This window comes from Pseudophryne corroboree, chromosome 6 (assembly GCF_028390025.1).
Source record: "Pseudophryne corroboree isolate aPseCor3 chromosome 6, aPseCor3.hap2, whole genome shotgun sequence".
Taxonomy (NCBI): Eukaryota; Metazoa; Chordata; class Amphibia; order Anura; family Myobatrachidae; genus Pseudophryne; species Pseudophryne corroboree.
Genome location: NC_086449.1, coordinates 119,464,438 through 119,490,886, shown reverse-complemented (window position 1 = coordinate 119,490,886; position 26,449 = coordinate 119,464,438). Strand labels below are relative to the sequence as shown.

Here is a 26,449-nt window from a genome sequence, read left to right as displayed (position 1 = left end):
TGTATACACTTATACTGTACCTGAGGCAGTCACTCTAATGTACACTGCATGCATTTATACCTGAGGCAGTCACTCTAATGTACACTGCATGCATTTATACCTGAGGCAGTCACTCTAATGTACACTGCATACATTTATACCTGAGGCAGTCACTCTAATGTACACTGCATGCATTTATACCTGAGGCAGTCACTCTAATGTACACTGCATGCATTTATACCTGAGGCAGTCACTCTAATGTACACTGCATGCATTTATACCTGAGGCAGTCACTCTAATGTACACTGCATGCATTTATACCTGAGGCAGTCACTCTAATGTACACTGCATGCACTTATACCTGAGGCAGTCACTCTAATGTACACTGTATACACTTATACTGTACCTGAGGCAGTCACTCTAATGTACACTGTATGCATTTATACCTGAGGCAGTCACTCTATTGTACACTGCATGCATTTATACCTGAGGCAGTCACTCTATTGTACACTGCATGCATTTATACCTGAGGGTAGTCACTCTAATGTACACTGCATGCACTTATACCTGAGGCAGTCACTCTAATGTACACTGTATACACTTATACTGTACCTGAGGCAGTCACTCTAATGTGCACTGCATGCACTTATACCTCAGGCAGTCACTCTATTGTGCACTGCATGCACTTAAACCTGAGGCAGTCACTCTAATGTACACTGTACACGTGTACCTGAGGCAGTCACTCTAATATATACTGTATACACTTATACCTGAGGCAGTCACTCTAATGTACACTGCATGCACTTATACCTAAGGTAGTTACTCTAATGTGCACTGCATGCACTTATACACAAGGTAGTCACTCTAATGTACACTGCATGCACTTATACACAAGGTAGTCACTCTAATGTACATTGCATGCACTTATACACAAGGTAGTCACTCTAATGTACACTGCATGCACTTATACCTGAGGCAATCACTTTAATGTACACTGCATGCACTTATACACAAGGAAGTCACTCTAATGTACGCTGTCCGCAATTATACCTGAGGCAGTCACTCTAATGTACACTGTGCCCACTTATACCATAGGCTGTCACTCTAATGTACACTGCATGCACTTATACCTGAGGCAATCACTTTAATGTACACTGCATGCACTTATACACAAGGCAGTCACTCTAATGTACGCTGTCCGCAATTATACCTGAGGCAGTCACTCTAATGTACACTGTACAGCATTATACCTGTGGCAGTCTCTCTAATGTGCACTTATACCTGAGGTATTATCTTATCATGCTTCAGAGTCAGACTAGGAAAATCTGTTCAAAAGTATTCTCATAGACATTATATAATGTCTGGAGCAAGAGGAGGAGAGAAAGATGGGAGAAACATTGATAAAGAGATAATGAATGAGACAGGGTTAAGGGGGCATTTTTCCTGTTATCTGCCCACTTTTTGATCTTTCCTGTTATCTGCCTGCCCACTGCCTCCTGTTATATGCCCACCTCTGCCCTTCTATGCCAGCTGCCTCCTGTTATGTGCCCGCTGCTGCTGTCCTTTTCTGCCCTCTGCCCGCTTCTCCTGTTATTCACTCGGCTTTATAAATCTGAACACAAGTGCCCACATGCTGCCAGTGGAATCTAGGTGGGAAAAAGCGAAATTTAGAACAAAACCCATTGGGGGCACTCATTCTGGATCCGTACCTATTTGAATTTATAGTGGAGGGCAGATACCAGGAAAGATCCAAAAGTGGCAGAGACCTGATAAGACAGGCGGAGAGAGAGAGGTGGGGAGAAAATAAAAATCATCAATGCTGCCCACCACAGCTAGCACCCCGGTGACTAACTGGTCCATAAGGCTAGTGATATATGTTCATACACACACATTGTTTTAAAACAATATAAGGATTGCACTTCTCTTGTTGTTTAGTAGCAACAGCTTACCCCTATTTCTTTAAATGACACTGTATTCTAAAGTTATGACCTAGATGTGTCCCAGTACTGTAGCTAATGACACTGAGGGAATTGAGAACTTTAAGTGTTCCTGGAAAAAAAGTACTGTAAGTGGTTTTATATAAGATAGGCCAGGACCATTTTAAGAGAGGAGAGTACCCACATGCAGCCTCTGTTGTGGACCCCCCTCCTCTCTGTCAGCAAGTATACTTCTGGCATTATGCTAAAAGAGCTTAAAGATGTTCTGGTAGAACCATTAACATAATTATTCAACCAGTCATTAGCTACAGGAGCAATTCCAGAGGACTGGAAAAGAGCGAATGTAGTACCACTGCACAAAAGTGGAAATAAGGAAGAAGCTAGTAACTACAGACCAGTAAGCCTTACGTCAATAGTAGGGAAAGTAATGGAAACACTATTAAATCCAACAATTTACAGGATTTCAAAAAGCATGGATTACTTGGGGGAGGTCATGCCAAACAAATCTTATTGACGTTTTTGACTGTTACTAAAATAATAGATCAATGGGGGCCATAGATGTAGCATATCTAGACTTTAGTAAGGCATTTGACACGGTCCCACATGCTAGAAAAAAAATCTTGAAAGCATTGGATTGGATTATAAAACAGTGGAATGGATAAGAACCTGGTTGCAGGGTAGGAAACAGACAGTTGTAGAAAATTAAGTGCATTCTAAGGAGGGGAATGTTACCAGTAGAGTGCCACAGGGATTTGTACTTGGATCAGTGCTCATTAATATTTATGTTGGTGACATTGTAAACCGTATTGAAGGGGAAAGTATGCCTTTTTGCAGATGACACATAGATATGCAACAGACTAGACATAGCGCAACATGGTAGACATACCAGGAGGGGTAAAACAAATGATTGACGATCTGTGTAGACTTCAGAAATAGTCAAAAACATGGCAACTACAATTTAGGGGGGAATTCAATTACCCTGGGGCTATTCAATTATCCCCAATAAGCCAGCGCTAGTCGCAGCTTATTGAGTATTATGTTTCTCCTGCCTCAAGCAGGAGAAACAAATCCCCTGAAACAGCCCTGTTTTAATCTGAAAACCTGTGTGTTTTCACTGGAAGCAGTCACGTTTCTCTGAACCTGTGTGTTTTCACTGGAAGCAGTCACATTTCTCTGAACCTGTGTGTTTTCACTGGAAGCAGTCACGTTTCTCTGAACCTGTGTGTTTTCACTGGAAGCAGTCACGTTTCTCTGAACCTGTGTGTTTTCACTGGAAGCAGTCACGTTTCTCTGAACCTGTGTGTTTTCACTGGAAGCAGTCACGTTTCTCTGAACCTGTGTGTTTTCACTGGAAGCAGTCACGTTTCTCTGAACCTGTGTGTTTTCACTGGAAGCAGTCACGTTTCTCTGAACCTGTGTGTTTTCACTGGAAGCAGTCACGTTTCTCTGAACCTGTGTGTTTTTGGTAGAAAGGTTATTTTTTTTCAGGTGACCAGATTGGATTGCCCCCCAAAAAAATTCAGGAGACACATTGGGAAACGTTACGATAAACTTAAATTTTTCGCTCCCGATGTTTCTTCTCTTTTATTATTATTATTATTATTATTATTATCCTTTATTTTTATGGCGCCACAAGGGTTCCGCAGCGCCCAATTACAGAGTACATAAACAAATAATCAAAACCGGAAAACAGTAACTTACATTTGAAAACAATATAGGACAAGTACAGGGTATATAGACATGGCTACATCAGCAGATGACACTAAAAAAAGTATCAGGTGGCAGAAGACTGCTGGATTTGGTGCAGTTGAAGATTATTAAAGCAAGAAAAAGGATAATCACATGAGGGAAGAGGGCCCTACTCGAGAGCTTATTCTTTTAATTGAATTCCCCCCTAAATGCTAAAAAAAGCAAAATCATGCACATGGGTCTCAAAAACATAAGACTAAGGGGGACATTTACTAAGCAGTGATACGAGCAGAGAAGTGAGCCAGTGGAGAAATGCCCATGGCAACCAATCAGCACTGAAGTAATACCTATAATTTGCATACTATAAAATTATACAGAGCTGCTGATTGGTTGATTGGGCAACTTCACTGACTCACTTCTCTGTTCTTATCACTGCTTAGTAAATGTCCCGCTAGATATGTTATCAAGGGTGGTATAATGGAATCTATTGAGGAGAAAAGGGATCTAGGAGTCACTATTTCAAGCGACTTAGGGGTCTATTTATTAACATTATTTTTACTAAAATAATATGAAATAGGGTGCATTCACACCCTTTTCACATTATTTTAGTATCACCTGAATGTATTAAAGGGCATTTGGAGCAGTTTTCATGAAAAACTGCTCCAAACCCTTTAATTAACTTTTTTTTAGTAACCCACATCGCATTCCCCATACTTATAATGGGAAATGCGATGTGGCCAAATTTACTTAAAAAAAATGTGAAAAAAATACTGCAGTGGGCCCTGTGATAATCTCGCCAGCTCAGGCTGGCAAGTTCACAGGGCAGCACTGCGATAAGCACCCTTTTGCCCAGCTTTCTCTACCCCTGGCAGAGAGAGCTGAGCGGGGACCCGGCAGAGTGATCAGCTATGTGTGTCCGATGGACACACAAGCTCATCACAGTGTAAAAAAAACAAAAACAAACCCCATACTCACCTGTCCAGGGAGCCGGTGTCCGCTGCTCCGGTGAGCGCTGACGGGCACCGGGTCCCCCATATGCTGCGCTGTGACGCAGGTGCAGTAAAGTGACGCTGCAAAATGGCAGCACACTTTACAGCACCGGGGGGTCATAGCGCAGGAGAAGGACCCGGCGCCCGGCAGCCTCCTGAAGCAGCGCGGACCGGCTCCCTGGACAGGTGAGTATATTTCACTTCTGACGGGGGATTGGGGGGTCCACGGCACGTTGGGGGTAGTCACGACAGGGGGGTCGATTGGGCAGCGGCGGTAGCAGCGATGTCGGCGGGGGCGGCGCATGCGCAGCAGGACATCTGGGTATTTTTTTTAAGGAAAATACACCAATGATGCTGCGAAGAGGCATCGCAGGGACAGAACTTGACCACAAGCTCTGTTCCTGCATGCGCTAATTGATAAATCCCTGCAATGTACTCAATTATCACAGTGCGAGTTTGGGTGATTTTATCACCTGTCATTTGCATCATGGATGCGGATGGTGATAAATAGGCCCCTTAAAGGCTCGGGAGCAATGTAACAAAGCACAGAGGCAGGTAAGTCAGATGCTTTATTGCACGGGAAAGGAATAAGTAACATGAAAAACAAAGTAATAATGCCACTGTATGGGTCATTGGTACGTCCTCATCTGGAGCAATGTGTCCAGTTCTGTAGACCATGGGGCCTATTTATCACCATCCGCATACAGGATGCGGATGACAGGTGATAAATCGGCCAAACTCGCACTGCGATAATTGATTAGATCGCAGGGATGTATCAATTATCACATGTAGGAACAGAGCTTGCGGTCAAGCTCTGTCCCTGCGATGCCTCTTCGCAGCATCATCGGTGTGTTTTTCGTAAAAAATACCCCAATGTCCTGCTGCACATGCGCCGCCCCTGTCGGCATCATCGCTACCGCCGCCGCCCGGTCGACCCCCACCCCCCACCGTCGCGGCTACCCCCACGCGCCGAAACCCCCCCCCCCCCCCCAAGCAAGATAGTATACTCACCTGTCCAGGGAGCCGGTTCGCACTGTTTTAGGAGGCTGCCGGGCACCGGGTCCTTCTCCTGCGCTGTGACCCCTGGTGCTGTAAAGTGCGCTGCCATTTTGCAGCGTCACTTTACTTCACCGGGGTCACAGCACAGCATATGGGGGACCTGGTGCCCGGCATCGCTCACTGGAGCAGCGGACACCGGCTCCCTGGACAGGTGAGGTTTTTTTTGTTTTTTTACTTTTTTGTTTTTTTACACTGTGATGAGCTTGTGTGTCCATCGGACACATATAGCTGATCACTCTGCCGGGTCCCTGCTCAGCTTTCTCTGCCAGGGGCAAATGCCACATTATCGCAGTGCTGCCCTGTGAACAGCCTGAGCTGGTGAGATTATCACAGGACACACTGCAGTATTTTTTCCCTTTTTTTCTTTTATTTTTAGTAAATTTGGCCACATCACATTTCCCATTGTAAGTGGGTTACTAAAAAAAAAGTTAATTACAGGGTTTGGAGCAGTTTTTTATGAAAACTGCTCCAAATGCCCTTTAATACATTTAGGTGATACTAAAATAATGTGATAAGGGTGTGAAAACACCCTTTTTCACATTATTTTAGTAAAAATAATGTTAATAAATAGACCCCTATATCTCCAGAAGGATATACATACATTATAAAGAGGACAAAGAAGGGCAGCTAAAATCAGGGCTGTTTCTAGCCAATTTGGCTCCCAGTGCGAGATTTAAAAATGCGCCCCCCCATGACATAAAAAAATGTGTCCCCATTTTACACATTGAGAGAGAGAGAATACTTACAGAGGCGATTACCGCTCTTCGGCCCGCCTCACCAGTCGCTCCTCGCGCCGGCCTTTCCCTCTTCTTAACTTGGATCCCCCTCTGTACTCCGCTCGGGAGGGGGGAGTTTCGCGGAGTGACGGGGTTGCGTCGTGACGTAACGGTGCAACCGCGGCATTCCATGAAACTCCGCCCCCCAAGCGGGTTACTCGGGGAGAAATAGGAGGGGGAAGCAGGGAGCCACAGTTAGTGCCGCGGCGGGCGTCCAGTGCGGTTGCACTGCTCGCCTGCCCCAAGAAACAGCCCTGGCTAAAATGTTGCATGGTTTATATCACAAAACTTACCCATAAACAGTCACTAAAAGTTCTTAACATGTATAGTTTGGAGCAGAGAAGAAAAAGGGGGGACATGATAGAAACTTTCAAATATATCAAGGATTTAACAAGGTCCAGGAGGGAAACATTCTTTAAAGGAACAGAAGTATTAGAACATGAGGACATGCACTGAGACTGGAGGGATGTTCAGTGGAAAATTGAGGAAAAAGTACGTCACAGAAAGGGTAGTGGATAGTTGGAATAGCCTCCACTTTCCATCAGAGGTGGTTGAGGCTAAGTTAGTATAGCAATTCAAACTTGCTTGGGATAAGCATATGAATATCCTTACAGAGAAATAAGGATCAAATAGGGTTGAGATTACCAAAAGGTAAAAAAATGGGACAGACTAGCTGGGCAACACAGATTGCCCTTCACAATTGCCTCCTCTGTATGTGGTCAGTGAATATTCTTTAATAGGACTTAATGCAGCAATCCTATTTAAAAAAAAATATATATACAGAATTTTTTTGTTTTAAATCACTTTTGCAGGCTATTAGAGGAATTATGATATATACCATTTATATAACACATTTTTTTCATACTTCTATTAATATCTTAAGAGGAAAAAAGTCCCAGACATTAAATACATCTGGATTCAGCCATCCAGTTCACTTTCCATATGCCTTATTGCTAGCTACTGTACTTAATGAGCCATAGATCTGGCGCTCTGCCACTTTCCCTTGCATGGGCACCTTTAGAGAAGAAGCTGCTCAGATCTAAATATTTCTTTGTCACCCCTGCTCAGCACTCAAATCAAGCAGCACTGCATTAAGTCGTGGACCTCTAAGAAATGAGTCAACACCCAGGAACACAGCAGGAACGTATCGGCCATACTGGGCGCGGGTAATAGTGTTCTGCGACACTGCAATGTCAGTGACATAGGTGCTACAGATAATGACCTATACATAGAAACTTTCTGCCCCCCTGTAGATATGGAAGTTATGTAGTGTGTGAGAGAGAGGCAGGGGTCACATTTATCTCCCCTGCTGTCTACCATAGTTAATAAATTTAGCTCTAGATTAAAAGTATTGATCGTGTCAGGTTGATAAATACAGAGAGGGAGGGAGATAGAAAGAGGTGTGAGGTGTGTGTGTAAACACTGTATGCAAGATACAGATTAAGTCGTATACAGATATATGTGGTTTTATAGTGAAAAGGAAAGAATGTGTATTGTGGTAATATTTAATGTCTGTACAGTATTGTCGGAAACTCTATTAGCAATAGTTATTCAGTTCTGTTCAGCTGGGAATTTTCAGTGTAACATGTATGTGTTGTGTAGAACACTGTGGTATTAATACAAGTGTGACAAGTATGTGTATGTAATGCATATGATACTGTTACCAGTGTAACATGCATGCAGCGGCGGATTGGGACGCCGGACCAGATTCCGTTTGGCTGGTCCTGGTGTCCCCTCAGTGGCCGCCGTCATCCCCCATTCTGGCCGGCAGCCGCGATCAGAGCTTAGCTCCGATCGCGGCAGCGTTAGGCCAGCACAGCCCTGCAAGTCACCATGGAGATCAGCTGTGGAGCGCAGCGGCGGATCCCTTCCCTTCTCTCCTCCCCACCCCCTGCACGTAGGGAGCTGCTGCAGACAGTGACATCATGGAGGCGGCGCTATGGGGGAGCTGCTGCTGGCATGGATACCAACTTTGCTGGGGAGTTTGATGGCCCGGGGCAGCTAGGAGCTCAGAGGAGAGGCTGGAGGAGTAGAAGGAGTGGCCAGTCCCATGGTAAGCTCAGCAGCTCCATAGGCTGACACTGTGTGTAGGCTGCTAATACTGTGCTGTTTGGTTTTTTGTAGGCTGTCACTGATCAGTTGGAGGGGGGAAGCTGTCACTGACCTCTCTCTGTGTGTGTAGGTGACCTGTGTGTGTGTAGGTGACCTGTGTGTGTAGGGTGGCACTGTCCACTATGTGTGTAGGTGACCTGTGTGTGTGTGTGTGTGTGTGTAGGGTGGCACTGTCCACTATGTGTGTAGGTGACCTGTGTGTGTGTGTGTGTGTAGGGTGGCACTGTCCACTATGTGTGTGTGTGTGTGTGTGTGTGTGTGTGTGTGTGTATAGGGTGGCACTGATCCCTTTGTGCTCAAATAGTGGAAGCCATTAAAAACGAGAGGGCTCACGTTATGTATAAGTGTATGACGTGCTTTACCTGGTGCAATGTGTATAATGAGCTTTACTTGGTGCAATGTGTAAAAATGTTCTTTACCTGGTGCAATGTGTATAATATGCTCTGCCTGGCGCAAAGTGTATAATGTGCTTTACCTGGCGCAATGTGTATAATGTGCTCTGCCTGGCGCAAAGTGTATACCATGCTCTACCTGGCGCAGTGTCTATAGGAGGTTCTACCTGGTGCAATGTGTATAAGCGGCACTACTGTGTGGTGTAATGTGAATTGGCACTATTATGTGGCCACGCCCCTTCCCCATGAGGCCACGCCCCTAAAAGTTTGCATGCATTTGATTGAGCCTTCTGAGCATTAATCCCACCCACTTCACAGACTCCACCCCTCAACAGACCCCACCCCTATTAGGGCTGCTTCAATACATTTCCCGGGCTGGTTTTTGATCCCAATCCGCCCCTGCATGCATGTCCATGCAATGCACGTGTGGTCTGATTTGTCTGCATCTTTTGGTGGTCAGAAAGCCCTTCTCTGGTGTACATCCATATGTATGTGCAAGGCCTGAGACGCCCACTATGTGAGAGGATAAACTCATAGAAGAAAGTGACAGTTCGTCTACTCTCCTGGAAGTTATGGGAGACTCCTGATTATGTGGGTAGTCCCCCACACTCCCATACGAGGAGGCAGATTTCCTGCATCCCACTCACTTATACCCCTTTTCCACCTGTAGCACGGGTCGCAGCCGGGAGCCTGACACGGCTGCGACCCGTGCTACAGCTCCCTTCTACACTAGCTCTACCAACCCGGCATATTGCCAGGTTGGTGGCGCTGCTGCTGACACGGCAGGGGCGGCGCTGGGAGATCACATGATCTCCCAGCGCCGCCCTTCCATACACTGTGGTTAATTCCATTATTTATTGAAGCTCACCCCTAGTGGGACTAGGGGTAAACTATCTATTTTGCTATTGGACCTTCACATATTATTGATATAGGTCTCATTGGTTCTTAAAATTTTGCAACATATCCGAACTGTAAAAAGTGGCCCAAAGGGCCTGAATATTCCTTTGATTGTCATTGTTTGGATTAAGTATATATCTTCTCTGACCATCCCTCTGAAGAAGTCCGTAAAGGACGAAATGCGTCAGTGTTGAAGAGAGAGAAATAATACCCTTCATTTCATCTATGACACAAATTTCTGACTGTGTATTGGAAAGGGTTATCTCTGTTTGCATAATGTGCTTTTAATAAATTGTTATCAATTGTTATATGTGGTCAATTATATTGCTGGTATAATTGGGAAGTGATCTATAGCGCCCCTGAATCATTGTTTGGATATATATATATATATATATATATATATATATACATATATATATATATAATCTTTATGTGTGTATATACGATATATATATATATATATATATATATATATATATATGTGTAGATATATATATACACACACACACACACAGGCACACTAGTTTTACGGACCCAGCATATACTGGGTCACCTCAGTCCCCAACCCCGTGCTTGGCTCCACCCAGTTCAGGAAACCCCCCCATGCAAATCCTGCATTTGCCACTGCGTTCACACTACACAGCTTACCGGGTTGAACACGTGTTCAACCCGGCAAGCTACCCGGGTAGGATTCCCGGATCATTTGATCCGGGAATTTGCAGGGGGGGGGCGTTTCCACTAGGAAAAACCACGGGTAAATGCGCGCCCCCGTGCATTTACCCGTGTTTTTAGAGCTAATGGAAAAGGGGTATGAGTGAAGTGGGCAGGATGGGGAAGATAATACAGGGAATCTTAGGTCTCTTTGGTGGGTGTTGGGCTAAATTACGCAAATTTCATAATTTATCCCCTCCCCAAGGCTCCGCGAATCACAGCATTTTGAGGCAGCGGGGGCAGGGCCTGATGATGTAGAGAGCCGCCCCTTTCCCAAAGCCGTCATTTCCTTTCCAGGATTCTCCAGAGAGGATATGAATAAAGTTGGTAAGTAGCTGTGCTAAACGCCAACATTTAGGCCCAGATTTATCAAGCCTTGGAGAGTGATAAGTATAAGCCAATCCGCTCCTAACTGCCATGTTACAGGGTGTGTTTGAAAAATGACAGGAGCTGATTGGTTGGTACTTTATCACTGTGCAATTTGTCACTTGCCATTGCTTGATAAATCTGAGCCTAGAGTTCACTTGATGGCTGACTGAATAAACATGTATGTAAGCATCATAATTTATAAACTTCACTTGTTGCCATGTAATAAATGGAGGACTGAGGATCCCTGATTCTCACATTAGCTGGAATTCAAGATGTGAGACATAAGAGATGGTGGTAAGAAAAGATGGCATTTCTGCAGTTAAGGAGCTGACTGCCAGCTGTGTCTGCCAGTGTGTATGAATTCATCAGTCTACATAGTGTGTTTCTGTAAGCCTGGGTCAGATACAGAAATACAGAAGTGCTTCCCACCTAACATAGCATTCTGTCAACATTGGCATATGCCAGGAGGCTGGTGTGGCTGAGAGCAGAGCCGTAACTAGTTGTGGGCCAATGGTTCATTGCCCACAGTGCAAATGCACTGAGGGCGCACCATCTGGCAGCACGGCCACTGGTACACTGAGACTCACTCCCGTTGGCTGCCGCTGCTGCACGGGAGCCCTGCCGCCGCTGACAGCTTCTCATTAAAGTATGCTGGACGGCCGTGGTCTGCGAGGGGCGTAGGAAGTTTTTTCAGCATGAGAGAAGAGGAGGGGTATCCGCTCCTCCCCACCCCTGGCTCCTCCTCTTTGAGACCAGCATCCACCGGGGACAAGAGATCGCGCTGTCAGATCCCCGGCGGGGAGCGGGCTCTGACAACAACTCTGAGGCCAGGTCACCGCATCTTCCAGCCACCCCACAAAAACGGGTAGCTGGGCTGGCGGACTGGGGGGTACCGACTGCTGTGTCTGTTGTCTCTTTAGTTCGTCTATATAAGTATAACAAACTTACACTCTCACTCTCTGTCTATCCCCCCCCCCCAGACTCTGCTGCCGTAATGTGCAAAAAAGGGGACTCTGCTGCCGTAATGTGTAAAAAGGGGGAACTGTTGCCATAATGTGTAAAAATGGGGACTCAGCTGCCGTAATGTGTAAAAATGGGGACTCTGCTGCCGTAATGTGTAAAAAGGGGGACTCTGCTGCCATAATGTGTAAAAAGGGGGACTCTGCTGCCATAATGTGTAAAAAGGGGGACTCTGCTACCATAATGTGTAAAAAGGGGGGACTGCTGCCATAATATGTAAAAAGGGGCATACTGCTGCCAGAGCCGGCCTTAACCAATATGATACCCTAGGCAAGATTTTGGCTGGTTCCCCCTAGCACCACCGCTAGTTCTGCCTCTGACCCTGCACCCCTTTCCCAGCACCATCACCCCCCACCCATAGCAGTCCTTTTATTTTCTCCTACCCCCTGTAATTTAAATAAGAACAGTGTGCACATTCGGCGTACAGCCCAAAAAGGTATGTGTTTTTGCTGACAAGGGGCATGGCCACACAATAATACCCCCAATTCAAATTATGCCTCACTGTAGTGCAACTTTATTCACAATTTATTATACGACAGTGTCCCTTATTCACATTACATCACACAGTAGTACCACTTTACCTTATATACGTTACTCCTCACAGTAGTGCCCCTCATTCACATAACATCATACTGAATTGCTCCTTATTCACATTACACCACACCATATTGCTCTTTATTTTCATTACACCACACCATATTGCTCCTTATTCACATTACACCACACCATATTGCTCTTTTTTTCACATTAGACCACACAGTAGTGCCTTTCTATACGTTACGCCAGACAGTAGAGCACCTTATACACACAATGCCACACATTGGTAATGCAGTTATACACATAATACCACACAGTAATGCCCCTTAAACATATGGCTCATATTATTAATGTCCTTATAAACATAATGCGCCTTACACATTATGCCAACCCTTATTAATGCCCTTATACACATAATTTCTCTTACACATATGCCGCACATTGTTAATGCCCTTATACACATAGTGACACACATAATGTCCCTTACACATATGCCGCACATCATTAGTGCCCTTATACACATAATGACACACATAATGTCCCTTACACATATGCCGCACATCATTAGTGCCCTTATACACATAGTGACACACATAATGTCCCTTACACATATGCCGCACATCATTAGTGCCCTTATACACATAATGACACACATAGTGCCCCTTACATATGTGTTACACATTATTAATGCCCTTATACACATAATGACACATGTAGTTCCTGGCGTGAGTCAACTGGCAGCTCTGCTAATGTCGGGTGCCTACTTTTTATGAAAATGCATCTTATTTGTATTGCTATGTGGCTAGGATGCACAAGCAGCTTCTGCTGATTAAAATGATATACGGCATGCCTATATACTGTGTGCGACTGTGGCTGTATCTGCATACGAAATGCTACACACAGAATATTCTTGTCTGCCTGGAGGATACCAGCGTATTTAAAGAATTTACACTGTTTAAGAAGCTCTTCATAAAGAAGGATTCCTTTTAACCCCCCCAAAACATAAGAGCTTGCTTCTCCCCAAAGTACAGTGAGGACACGTGTCCCATGATGTGCCTGAGGTGAGTCACTTATGGAGCTTATAATACAAATTTATGATGATTATGACTATAGGCGGCTGCTTCCATTTTGTGTTTACATCTTATTGTAATTTACTTTTACATAGTAAATATTACATCTTTTTTCTATTAATGATATTGTGCAGACATAGTGTAAATGCTAAAAATACAGCACACATTATAGTCGTACATCCATCAGCTAATCTCCTGTCATAAACAAGGCACATATAGTACTGTTCTCTCCTGGAGTCTTGCCTTGGATTCAGTATGATTCACCGGCGGACGGGATGTCATCTGTCAATATCCCGACAGCTGCATCCCAGCCGCCAGAATGCCAGCAGTGGGGCGAGCACAAAGAGTGCCCGTGTGGGCTCGCTGCGCTTGCCACGATGTGGGTTCGGTGGCTCACTGGATCTATTCCAACTCTATGGATGTGGTGGACACCCACGAGTGGGAATAGTTGCGACGGGATTCCGGCTGGAGGCATTGTTGGCTGTCTGGATTCCAGCGTTAGCTTAATGACCGCCAGGATCCCGACAGCCAGCAAATTAAACGCATTCCCTTGCCATAATATCCCTTTATTCCGGGACACCTATTATTTACACAGGTTCTGTGGCTGGCTAAATTCAAGCCTGCATTTCACCTTGTTTTAATCAGCCACAGAACCTGTGTAAATCATAGTTGTCCCGGATTAAAGATATATAATGGAAAGTCTACCCATAAACCACTGTTTTCTACTGACATTCAAGCAAGTGCATGTAATCCTGGGGTAGATGTATTAAGCCTGGAGAAGTGATAAAGTGGAAAGTGATAACGCACCAGCCAATCAGCTCCTTAATGTCAAGTTACAAGCTGGGTTTGAAAAATGACAGTTATGAGCTGACTGGTTTGTGCATTATCACCTTTCACTTTATCACTTCTCCAGGCTTAATACATCTGCCCCACTGTGCGTACATCAGGTGCATGTTCTCCTGTTCTTTGCTGGAGAAAACCAGTCACATATATTACTGTTCTCTACAAGAATAAGCCAGGCACATAAGGTGCACTTACCGATCTGAACACGCCTTGCCATACCACCAGCTCTGCAATCTAAGCAAGTGCAATTTTTGAGGGGGATGGATTTATTACACAGATTCCATAAACCTTAGCATGGGCAATCAAATGCTTGGGAAATTGCTTGCTGTGAATGCATCATCACTTGGGTTGTGTATAAAAATGATGGGAACCAGGGGTTAAAGTGAGCCGGAACGGGGCGGAACTGCGTTCCGTCAGTTCCACCAGGAGACGGAACGCAGTTCCGCCTCCCCCGGCTCACCTAACCCGATGTCCCGGGCGGCGCTGCAGGGAGATGCCGGGCGCCCGCTGAGATCGCGTTACCAGCGGGCGCCCGTCTCCCTCTCCGCAGCGGCAGCCGGAGCTCAGTACTGAGCTCCGGCTTCCGGCTCTGTCAGTGCGCGCTATGGGAGAGACGTCATGACGTCTCTCCCGTAGTGCCGAGGAGCGGGCGGCGAGAGAGGACTGTGGCGGGAGCGGGGCTTGGTAAGTATGGTGCTCCCCCCCTCCCCCACCCTCCTATATGTGTACCACTAGCGGCGTTTCTACTGGGGGCTAGTTACTGGGGGGCTTTTACTACTGGGGGGCTTTACTACTGGGGCAAAACTACTGGGGGGCTTTACTACTGGGGCAAACTACTGGGGGGCTTTACTACTGGGGCAAACTACAGAGGGGCAAACTACTGGGGGGCTTTAGTACTGGGGGCAAACTACTGGGGGGCTTTACTGCTGGGGCAAACTACAAGGGGCAAACTACTGGGGGCATTACTACAAGGGGGCAAGCTACAAAGGGGCAAACTACTGGCAGCATTACTACTGGGGGCTAAACTACAAGGGGGCATAATTACAGGAGCTAAACTACTGGGGGTATAACTACAAGGGGGCAAACTACTGGGGACATTACTAACTTTGGCAAACTACATGGGGGCTAAACTACAGGGGCTAAACAACTGGGGGCACAACTACAGGGGGCATTACCACTGGGGGATAAACTACATGGGGCAAACTACATGAGGGCAAAACTACTGGGGGCATTACCACTCAGAGGCTAAACTAAAGGGGGGGGGGGGGGGAGTAAATTGCTGGGGTCATAACTGCAGGGGCATTACCAGTATGGGCATGACTACTGGGGCTAAACTACAGGGGCTAAACGACTAGGGGCAATACTACACAGGGGCATTACCATTAAGGGCATTACTGATGGGGTGCACAGCTAATGAGGGCATTGTAAAGGGGGCACTTCATAAGGGGCACTACTGTTGGGGGCATTGCATAAGGGGCACTACTACTGTGGGCATTGTATAAGGGGTGCTACTGCTGGGGGCATTACTGTATGGGCCGACAAAGAAGCTGCGTTCCCGGTCCGCCCTCCGTCGCTCCACCCCTACCATCGCCGCCGCACTGGAAGCCCAGGTTCCAGACTCCCAGCTGCAGCGGATCTGGGACCAGGCCGGCTTTATTATCCCTGCCGCTGCATCGAGCTCCTGTGACCGCGGCGCTACTAGTTCAAATCTGTCGCTGATTGGCTGCCGGTCCGCAGCAGTTTTGAAATATTAGCGCCGTGGTCACAGGAGCTCGATGCGGCGGCAGGAATAAAGCCAGCCTGGTTCCAGATCCACTGCAGCCGCCCTCAGCCTCTTCTGCCGCCCCGCCCTCGGACCTCTGCGCACCCACAGCCTCCTCCTCCGCACTATCTCCGAGGCCTGCAGCCTCCTCCACGTCACGCCTACCACAGCCTACTCATCCACAGCACCGCAGACCACCGCCGCTGCTAAACAGGTAATCTAACCTGCTGCCTTTCTCTCTCCCTAGTCCCTACTGTATTCCCTTGCTGTCACTTTCCATGTCCCTGCTGTCACTCTCCCTGTCACTCTGTCACTCTATAATGTGAATTTCGGCTCATACCGTGTGCTATAATGTGAATTTCGGCTCATACCGTGTGCTATAATGTGAATTTCGGCTCATACTGTGTGGTGTAATGTGAATTTCGGCTCATACCGTGTGCTATAATGTGAATTTCGGCTCATACTGTGTGGTGTAATGTGAATTTCGGCTCATACCGTGTGGTGTAATGTGAATTTGGCTTATACTGTGTGGTGTAATGTGAATTTGGCTCATACTGTGTGGTGTAATATGAATGTGGCTCATACTGTGTGGTATAAATGTGAATTTCGGCTCATACTGTGAGGTATAATGTGAAAGGGGTCCTACTATTGTGGTGCATAATGTGTATAAGGGGTATATGGTGTGGTAAACTACACTGAAGGGCACGCCCCCTTGTCAGGAGTGCGCGCGCCTTCGGCGCGCACATAATTGCACCCTTCACTTTTCCATACCCCCACTTCAAAATTTCCACTTGGGTACTACTACTGTGGGCATTATTACTATTGTGTGACCACGCCCCTTTATTTTTGAGGCCACACCCCCTTTTTGCTGCACGCGCCTACGGCGCGCGCAATACCTTTGTTACATGGGCACCGTGGGGAGGGGGGTGAGTTCCACCACCTCTCTAGGACCACTTTAAGCACTGATGGGAACCCTGACAATTTTTGATCCCAGGCCCACACCTCTTTTACAGTTAAGTTATAAAAAGTTTTAACATCTAATCAATAAAATTACGTTTAGAATAATGAATTTATTATGCTAGGCGGTGGTGGTTTAGAAGGTAACTATCTTTATGAAGAGCCCCTTGCAATAATAGCCACTGGTATCCTGAGATCACTGTACCCTGGCATGTGCCCCACCCTGGCTGTCAGCACAGACCATGCTGTCTCGTCACCCATATCATTGACACCATATGACCCTTCATCTCCGTTCTTGTTCTGGCGTCTCTTATTGCTCTAGTCATAGTCCTTGGATGTCTCTCTCCTCTCCAGTTTTCTCTGCATTCTTTCCTTGTGCTGCCCTTTCTAGTTCCACACCAGAAATTACAGAAATTTCTCTAAATTACACTTTTCTCCGGCTGGGTCCACAGGTTATCCACAGGATAACAATGGGATATGATGGAGCAATAGCGAATTGGCCCCAAATGATCACAAGCTTTCAGTCCTCCCAGGATGCAACGGGCCCGTCCATATATCCCCGCCCACTGGCTCAGGCAAATAATTTTTTTGTTTGGTGCAGCAGGAGCCAGACCATGGTCAGAGGGCTGCTGTTTTTGGCAGCCCTAAGCGTTCTTATTTTATTTTTTATAGTCTTACTATGTTTTTGAGTGATTTTTCCTAACAGCGTCTTATACGCATATTGGAAAGAGTCGCTCCAACAGCTCTCCGCTGGGTCCAACAATGCTTACCCACGGTACAGTGCTGTCTCTGCGGGCATCTGTGTCGGATTTACTAGCAGGTCCAGCAGACGTTACCAGGCTGTGGCCAGAGCACGGGGAGAAGGTAAGGCATCGGTTCCGCTAAGAAGGGGAATACGGACACAGCCGCACTAGTTTGGGAGGAGACTACCAAACAGTTGCTGGCGTGCCGCCACCACGGGTGCTCCAGCGCTAGGCCTTAGGGATCATAAGGCACCAGGAATAGTATGAGGCTGCGATCCCTAGGGTTGATGTCAGCGGTGGGGAGTCAGACGCTCTCCTGGTCGCCCCTCCCCCCTGTTCATGACCAGTTTCCGTCGGTCTCCCGCCATGAACTGATTGCCTCACTTCCATCTCAGACGCTACCATGAGGGGTCTCGGTCGCAGCATAGGCTGCTACGTCTGTGTTCACTAAAAAGCTACCGTGAGGAGACCGGGTCGCAGTACAGGCGTCTGCGTGACTGGAGCGTCTGTGTACACAGTGCGTCTGTGTTCACCTAAAGTTCCCGGAGCGACAGTGTACACTAGTAGTGTCTGGATCCACTCAGCGTTCACTAACATATTGAGCGATCTTGTAAGTGAGATGAGTCTCCCTGTCTCCCACTCTACTGAGTACGGGTTATACAGCACTAAATTTCTATCTACTTTGGTTAGTATGAATAGTTAAGTTTAGTGTCCATTGCATATGAGTCTGTGTACATTACTGTGGTTTTCTTCATATTGCGTCTGAATACGTTAAGATTTGTATAGAACAGAATGCAGTAATATGTACTTCTACATACTTTGAAATGTGTTTGTAGTTGATAATATGCTCATATGACTAATATATAACGTGACTGACTGCTAGTGTGATTGCTGACTTTATATATGTTTGTCAGTGGTTTCTTCTGAGCCTCAATGCTGGTGCATGGGTAGGGTCAGATTGATATCACTTTAAATGGTAAAGTGATTACAGTCACAAATTGTGTAGTACACTGTGGAAGTGCTGATTATTTATCATGTCTAAGAGCGGCAAAGTGACGAGGTTACACTGACAGTAACACCAACACTTATATCATCATGTTTGTCCTGCAAAACGGTATTATCCTCTCAGGATCTGGTACAGGATGGTTTATGTGCAAATTGTTTTGCTTTTCAGCAGATTACAAGGCAGATCCCTGTTCAGCGTCAGGTAGATCCACCTTGGGCAATGTTTGCACAGACCTTGTCCAGTATAGCTGAACGGGTAATTCCTACAGCTTCAATACCAGGAGTAGGGTACACTGTTAACCCATATATGCAGCTCCCTTCCTACGGTATATCCCCAACAGCTTCTCCAATGAAACAAGCTGATAAACCGAGTGTAAATAAATCATCAAATTCACAGGCTACACAGGATGATACATCAGATGATGATAGCTCTAGCTACTCTGCTTCAGCATACGAAGAACAGGTAGAAGGTATCAGCTCAGTGGATGTAGCTGAATTAATTAGAGCAATGAAGGCTATTCTGTCCTTAGAGGATTCAGCAGAGCCGGTGTTAAAAACTAAAGCACCTGTGTTTAAACGTCCCAAAACAGGATAGAGTTTCCAGGATCAGATCAGCTGACAGAAATCATGGAAGAAGATTGGGCTACACCCAATAAAAAATACAGAATACCCAGAAAATGGGATTCCAATTATCCTTTTCCAACTGGGGACTGTTTAAAAATGGAAGTGCCTCCTAAAGTAGATACGCATGTCATTCGATTAGTGCGAAAATCTATATTGCCTTTGCCTTCAACGTCATTAGATGATGTCACAGACAGGAGAGTGGATGGGTTTTTGAAAACCATATTTTCTCTGTCCGGGGCAGTCGGCCAGCTATGGCTTCAGCTTGGATGGCAAGAGCAGTAGCTGAATGGGCTGAGGTACTGGAAGACGGGCTTTTAGCACCTTCTAGGGAGCAAGAATCCCATATAGCTCACATGAAACAGGCTGCAGTATTCTTGGAAGAAGCGGCAATAGATATGGGTACTATTGCTTCTAAAGCATCAGCCTTAACAGTAGGTGCTCGTAGAGCAGTTTGGTTACGTACATGGAAAGCTGATTCAGAATCAAAAAAGTTTCTGGAATATTTGCCTTTTGTTTGGAATATTCTGTTTGGTAAGGAATTGACAGATATTCTGGAATCAGAAGCAGAATCCAAGAAAGTCAGGTTTCCTGTCACATATAACCCCAGGCTTAAGGGTCCGGTTTTTCGGCCATTTCGGTCGCAGGGAAAAGCAAAAGAAAAAGTGAACGTAAGCAGCCCCAATACAGTAAGTTTGGTAAGGCAAAGAAGTATTGGGCCACCAGAGGGCCAGCTTCCAAACCAGAACAGAAACCATCAGCCTGATGGTGCGGGCCTCCGCCTGGGGGACCCCAGGGGTAGGGGGCCGACTTCTTTATTTTGCACAGATATGGCAGCAGTCGACAACAGATGCCTGGGTGCAAGAAGCGGTATCTCTGGGTTATGTTTTCCCTTTCAAGAAGCAGCCTCCTCAAAGGTTCTTCTGCACCAGCCCATCTCGGGTAGAGGCAAAGGCCAGAGCCCTGCAAGAAGCAGTTCAGAAATTGCTTCAGTCACGAGTAATTATTCCAGTACCCCCTGCACAACGGGGACAAGGTTTTTCCTCCAACCTGTTTTTGGTTCAGAAGCCAAATGGGTCGTTTCGGCCCATTTACAATCTCAAAATGCTAAACAAATACATTTGGGTACCGCGGTTCCACATGGAGATGTTACGCTCCATAGTTTTGGCCATGGAACCAGGGGATTATATGGTATCCCTGGGTATACAGGATGCTTACCTACATGTTCCTATAGCACTGTCTCATCAGTGTTATCTCAGGTTCGCCATCCTCCAGCAGCATTTTCAGTTCCAGGCTTTACCCTTTGGCTTAGCCACATCCCCCAGAGTATTTACCAAAATTATGGTGGTTATGGCAGCTTATCTCCGCAAGCAGGGAATATGAATTTTTCCATACCTCGACGACCTTTTAATCCTGGCACAATCCCAGGAATTGCTCCCGGGCCATCTCCAACAGACAATAGCTTGTCTACAGGAGAACGTAACGTCTCCATGTGGAACCTTGGGACCCAAATGTATTTGTTTAACATTTTGAGATTGAGAATTGGCCAGAATGATCCATTTGGCTTCTGACCAAAAATAAGTTGGAGTAAAAACCCCACCCCTATTGTTCGGGGGGTGCTGGAATAATTACCCCGGACTGGAGCAATTTCTGAACTGCTTCTTGCAGGGCTCTGGCCTTCGTCTCTATATGAGACGGGCTGGTGCAAAAAAACCTTCGTGGAGGCTGCTTCTTGAAAGGGAAAACATAACCCAGAGATACCACTTCTTGCACCCAGGCATCTGTTGTCGACTGCTGCCATATGTGTGCAAACTGAAGAAGTCGGCCCCCATACCTTGGAGTCCCCCAGGTGGAGGCCCGCACCATCAGGCTGATGGTTTCTGTTCTGGTTTGGAAGCTGGACCTCTAGTGGCCCGTTGCTTCTTTGCTTTACCAGGCTTATTGTACTGGGTCTGCTTAGATTCATTTTTACCCTTCTGCGACCCAGACTCTTAGCGGTAACCTTTGTGTACACAGACGCAGCGGCCTATGCTGTGGCCGAGACCCCTCGTGGTTGCGTCTGAGACGGAAGTGAGGTACTCAGTTCATGGCGGGAGACGCACGGAAACTGGTCATGAACTGGGGGGAGGGGCGACCAGGAGAGCGTCTGACTCCTCGCTGCTGACATCAACCTTAGGGATCGCAGCCTCAAACTATTCCTGGTGCCTAATGATCCGTAAAGCCTAGTGCTGGAGCACTCGTGGTGGCGGTGCGCCAGCTACTGTTTGGTAGTCTCCTCCCAAAACAGTGCGGCTGTGTCTGTATTCCCCTACTAAGCGGAACCGATGCCTTACCTTCTCCCTGCGCTCCGGCCACAGCCTGGTAACGTCTGCTGGACCTGCTAGTATATCCGACACAGGCGCCCGTTGAGACATCACTTGTACCGTGGGTAAGCGTTGTTGCGACCCAGCGGAGAGTTGTTGGAGCGACTTTTTCCAATATGCGTGCAAGACGCTGTTAGGAAAGATCACTCAAAACAATGTAGTAAGACTGTATAAATAAAATAATAAAGCTTAGGGCTGCCAAACACAGCAGCCCTGTGACCATGGTCCGGCTCCTGCCGCATCAAACAAAAAACTGATTTGACTGAGCCAGTGGACGGGAATATATGGACAAGCCCGTTGCCTCCTGGGAGGCCAGAAAGCTTGTGATTGTTTGGTGCCAATCCACTGTCGCTCCATCATATCCCAATGTTATCCTGTGGACCCTGCCGGAGAAATACCGTTATCAACGGTAAGTTCTTACCATAACGTATATTTTGTTTTTGTCTCATTTTTTTCTCCAATCAGTGATCTCTCTTTCATTGGTCAACTCTCAAGTCGGTTATCTGTCTGTTTCTCATACACTGGCAGATGTACTAAGTCTTGGAGAGTGATAAAGGAGGAGAGCGATAAACTACCAACCAATCGTCTCCTGTCATTTTTCAAACATAGCCTGTAGCATGACAGTTAGGAGCTGATTGGCTGTTTTTTTTTTATCCGTCTCCACTTTATCTCTCTCCAAGGCTTAGTACATCTGCCCCATGATCTTTAATTCTCTTCCTTGGATAATGCCTGTGCTATATTATTCTCTTTCCAGTCGGCTATCTCTGTCATCTCTTTCTCTCCCTTCATATACTGTCCATTCAGTGGAATGACAGCTATCTCTTAGGCCCTAGCAGCTCTCTTATTCCCTCTCCAAGCAGCTGTCTTGCTTTCTGTTTTTCTCTTAATCAGCCATACTTTACTTTCTTCTCTAGTCTTTGCTTGTGTCCTCTCTCAAGTTAGCTTTCTCTCCAGCTAGTTTTCATTCTCTCTCCATCCAGCTGTCTCTTTCATCAGTCTGCTGTCCCACTCTCCTACCGGCTGTTTCTCCCTCACTAGATTGCTCTAATTCTCTCTCCATTCAGTTGTCTTTTCTCAGTAGTCTGCTGCCTTTCTCTCCCTAGGCAGCGCTGTCTCTTTCTTCTCCCTCCTGGTTATTAACGCTCTTTTGATAGGCAATTATTTGGTACTCTATATTTTTGCGACTCTTTCGTGCGAGACTCTGATTTATGAACATGTCTGTGAGTCTCCGCACCCCTCCTGTGGCGCATCACCCTGTTAACCCCTCCCCTGCCTGATGATTACACAATATCTCAGTACGTGTCTGAGGAACCAGTCACCCCAACACATATCGGCACCCCACTGTGCCAGTTACTGCGCATTGCTTCTTTACCAGTATCACTGGGGCCAAATATCGACTTACTGACATTTCTTGAATCCGCCATCATTAACCCTTTCATCATATTGTAATCACTTATGATTTTACACACACTTCTCTAGTTATGTCCTACAATGAAGCGGGGTGTTGCTGGCAGTATACCCGGATTATCCATTTTGCAACTAATTAGGCTTCTGACTTAGGCCCTTGTTTTTTTTATCTTGTATGTTTGTTTGTTTATTTATTTATTTGCTTGTTTGTTTTTTAATACATTGAGGGGTAAAAGAACCCAAACTAAGACCCCAATGGGGTCTTGATCTGAATCTGGCTGGCAGGTTAAGGGAAACGTTTTGTAGTATGAGGGTAGTAGAAACATTGAGCTGCTTTCAAGCAGAGGTGGTAGGTGGCTTCACAGGGTTGCAGGGCCGCACTCTACACCATGTAGGGACATTCTGTTCCGCTTCTACAGTATGATAAGGTCTGCAAAGTAAAGGGTAGACTTGGTGGAGCGCCGTCCCTTACTGCTCTTGAATTCACATTCTGTGTGCCTATAACTGTTGAGCTCTCCCCCTCCTCCGCTGCTTGCTCCCCTCCCTGCGCTGTCTCTGTGGTATCCCTCTCTGACACCGCTCCAGACAGCTGTTAAACGACTTAATCTCTTAAAAATAGTTTTAATTTTCTGCCTCCTATTGATCGCAGGCTCCCAATTAATCAGCCGAGTGGAGCTGTGAGGATGGGAGGGGGGCCCTTGTGCCCCCTAGGATCAGGTGGGGGTTGGTGGGTTCACCTGTGCTCGTGTCCATAGAACAGATTGTAGGACCCTATAGGTGCTGACTTCATTAACCCCTACAGTGCCTGAAATCCCCACATCCTCACCATATTACCCATTGCTCCACTACTTACAAAATATTGTTTTATTAACTGTGCTTATATGTCTGTTTGCAGGCACTTGGCTCTGTCTATTTCATACATGATTCCCTGCGTAGTGTTCAGATCTATGACTTTCAAGGTAAGAAATACGGAGACTGGCATTGCTATAGTGTATGAGTGTTAATACAGATGGCACTGTGTGTTTAGACATTGTACGTGTGACAGCAGTGGGGCAGATGAGGTGTGACTGCTACTGAACTCATTCTGCGAATGCTCAGAATACTGTGCCAATGCATATGCGCCCATGCCGCCTTTATGCCAGTTATGTCTGCCTCCAGCGGCTTGCACCAAGATGTGACGGGCACCAATGGGGGGGCTGTCTGGTGGAGGCCAAGTACAGTATAGGCGTAGCCATACAACTGCAAATCCATTAGGATTGCCAAATCATCTCTTTAATAAGAGACACGTATGAATTGTGTACACTGTATGTAATAGAGGTCTGGTATACACTGTGTGTAATAGGGGTCTGGTATATCCTCTGTGTATACTGTGTATAATAGGGGTCTGGTATATCCTCTGTGTACACTGTGTATAATGGGAATATGGTATATCCTCGGTGTACACTGTGTATAATGAGAATCTGGTATATCCTCTGTGTACACTGTGTATAATGGGAATATGGTATATCCTCTGTGTACACTGTGTATAATGAGAATCTGGTATATCCTCTGTGTACACTGTGTATAATGGGAATATGGTATATCCTATGTGTACACTGTGTACGATGGGAATATGGTATATCCTCTGTGTACACTGTGTATAATGAGAATCTGGTATATCCTCTGTGTACACTGTGTATAATGGGAATATGGTATATCCTATGTGTACACTGTGTACGATGGGAATATGGTATATCCTCTGTGTACACTGTGTATAATGAGAATCTGGTATATCCTCTGTGTACACTGTGTATAATGGGAATATGGTATATCCTATGTGTACACTGTGTACGATGGGAATATGGTATATCCTCTGTGTACACTGTGTATAATGAGAATCTGGTATATCCTCTGTGTATAATGGAAATCTGGTATATCCTCTGTGTACACTGTGTACGATGGGAATATGGTATATCCTTTGTGTACACTGTGTGTAATGGGAATCTGGTACATCCTCTGTGTATACTGTGTATAATAGGGGTCTGGTATATCCTCTGTGTACACTGTGTACGATGGGAATATGGTATATCCTCTGTGTACACTGTGTATAATGAGAATCTGGTATATCCTCTGTGTACACTGTGTATAATGGGAATATGGTATATCCTATGTGTACACTGTGTACGATGGGAATATGGTATATCCTCTGTGTACACTGTGTATAATGAGAATCTGGTATATCCTCTGTGTATAATGGAAATCTGGTATATCCTCTGTGTACACTGTGTACGATGGGAATATGGTATATCCTCTGTGTACACTGTGTATAATGAGAATCTGGTATATCCTCTGTGTATAATGGAAATCTGGTATATCCTCTGTGTACACTGTGTACGATGGGAATATGGTATATCCTTTGTGTACACTGTGTGTAATGGGAATCTGGTACATCCTCTGTGTATACTGTGTATAATAGGGGTCTGGTATATCCTCTGTGTACACTGTGTACGATGGGAATATGGTATATCCTCTGTGTACACTGTGTATAATGAGAATCTGGTATATCCTCTGTGTACACTGTGTATAATGGGAATATGGTATATCCTATGTGTACACTGTGTACGATGGGAATATGGTATATCCTCTGTGTACACTGTGTATAATGAGAATCTGGTATATCCTCTGTGTACACTGTGTATAATGGGAATATGGTATATCCTATGTGTACACTGTGTACGATGGGAATATGGTATATCCTCTGTGTACACTGTGTATAATGAGAATCTGGTATATCCTCTGTGTATAATGGAAATCTGGTATATCCTCTGTGTACACTGTGTACGATGGGAATATGGTATATCCTTTGTGTACACTGTGTGTAATGGGAATCTGGTACATCCTCTGTGTATACTGTGTATAATAGGGGTCTGGTATATCCTCTGTGTACACTGTGTATAATGGGAATATGGTATATTCTCTGTGTACACTGTGTGTAATGGGAATTTGGTATATCCTCTGTGTATACTGTGTATAATAGGGGTCTGGTATATCCTCTGTGTACACTGTGTATAATAGGAATATGGTATATCCTCTGTGTACACTGTGTGTAATGGGAATCTGGTATATCCTCTGTGTACACTGTGTATAATAGGAATATGGTATATCCTCTGTGTACACTGTGTGTAATGGGAATCTGGTATATCCTCTGTGTACACTGTGTATAATGGGAATC

At 45.8% G+C, this 26,449-nt stretch overlaps 1 protein-coding gene across 4 annotated transcripts in view; it reads left to right on the top strand.

The window, feature by feature from the left end:
- Window positions 1–26,449, top strand: part of LOC134936628 (inositol polyphosphate-5-phosphatase A-like) — a 157,303-nt gene that overhangs the window by 119,074 nt on the left and 11,780 nt on the right. For all 4 annotated transcript variants that reach the window (XM_063931763.1, XM_063931761.1, XM_063931760.1 and 1 more), the window contains one exon: window positions 24,134–24,197. In XM_063931763.1, the coding sequence (XP_063787833.1) occupies window positions 24,134–24,197 (64 nt within the window). The remainder of the gene's footprint in view (window positions 1–24,133; window positions 24,198–26,449) is intronic.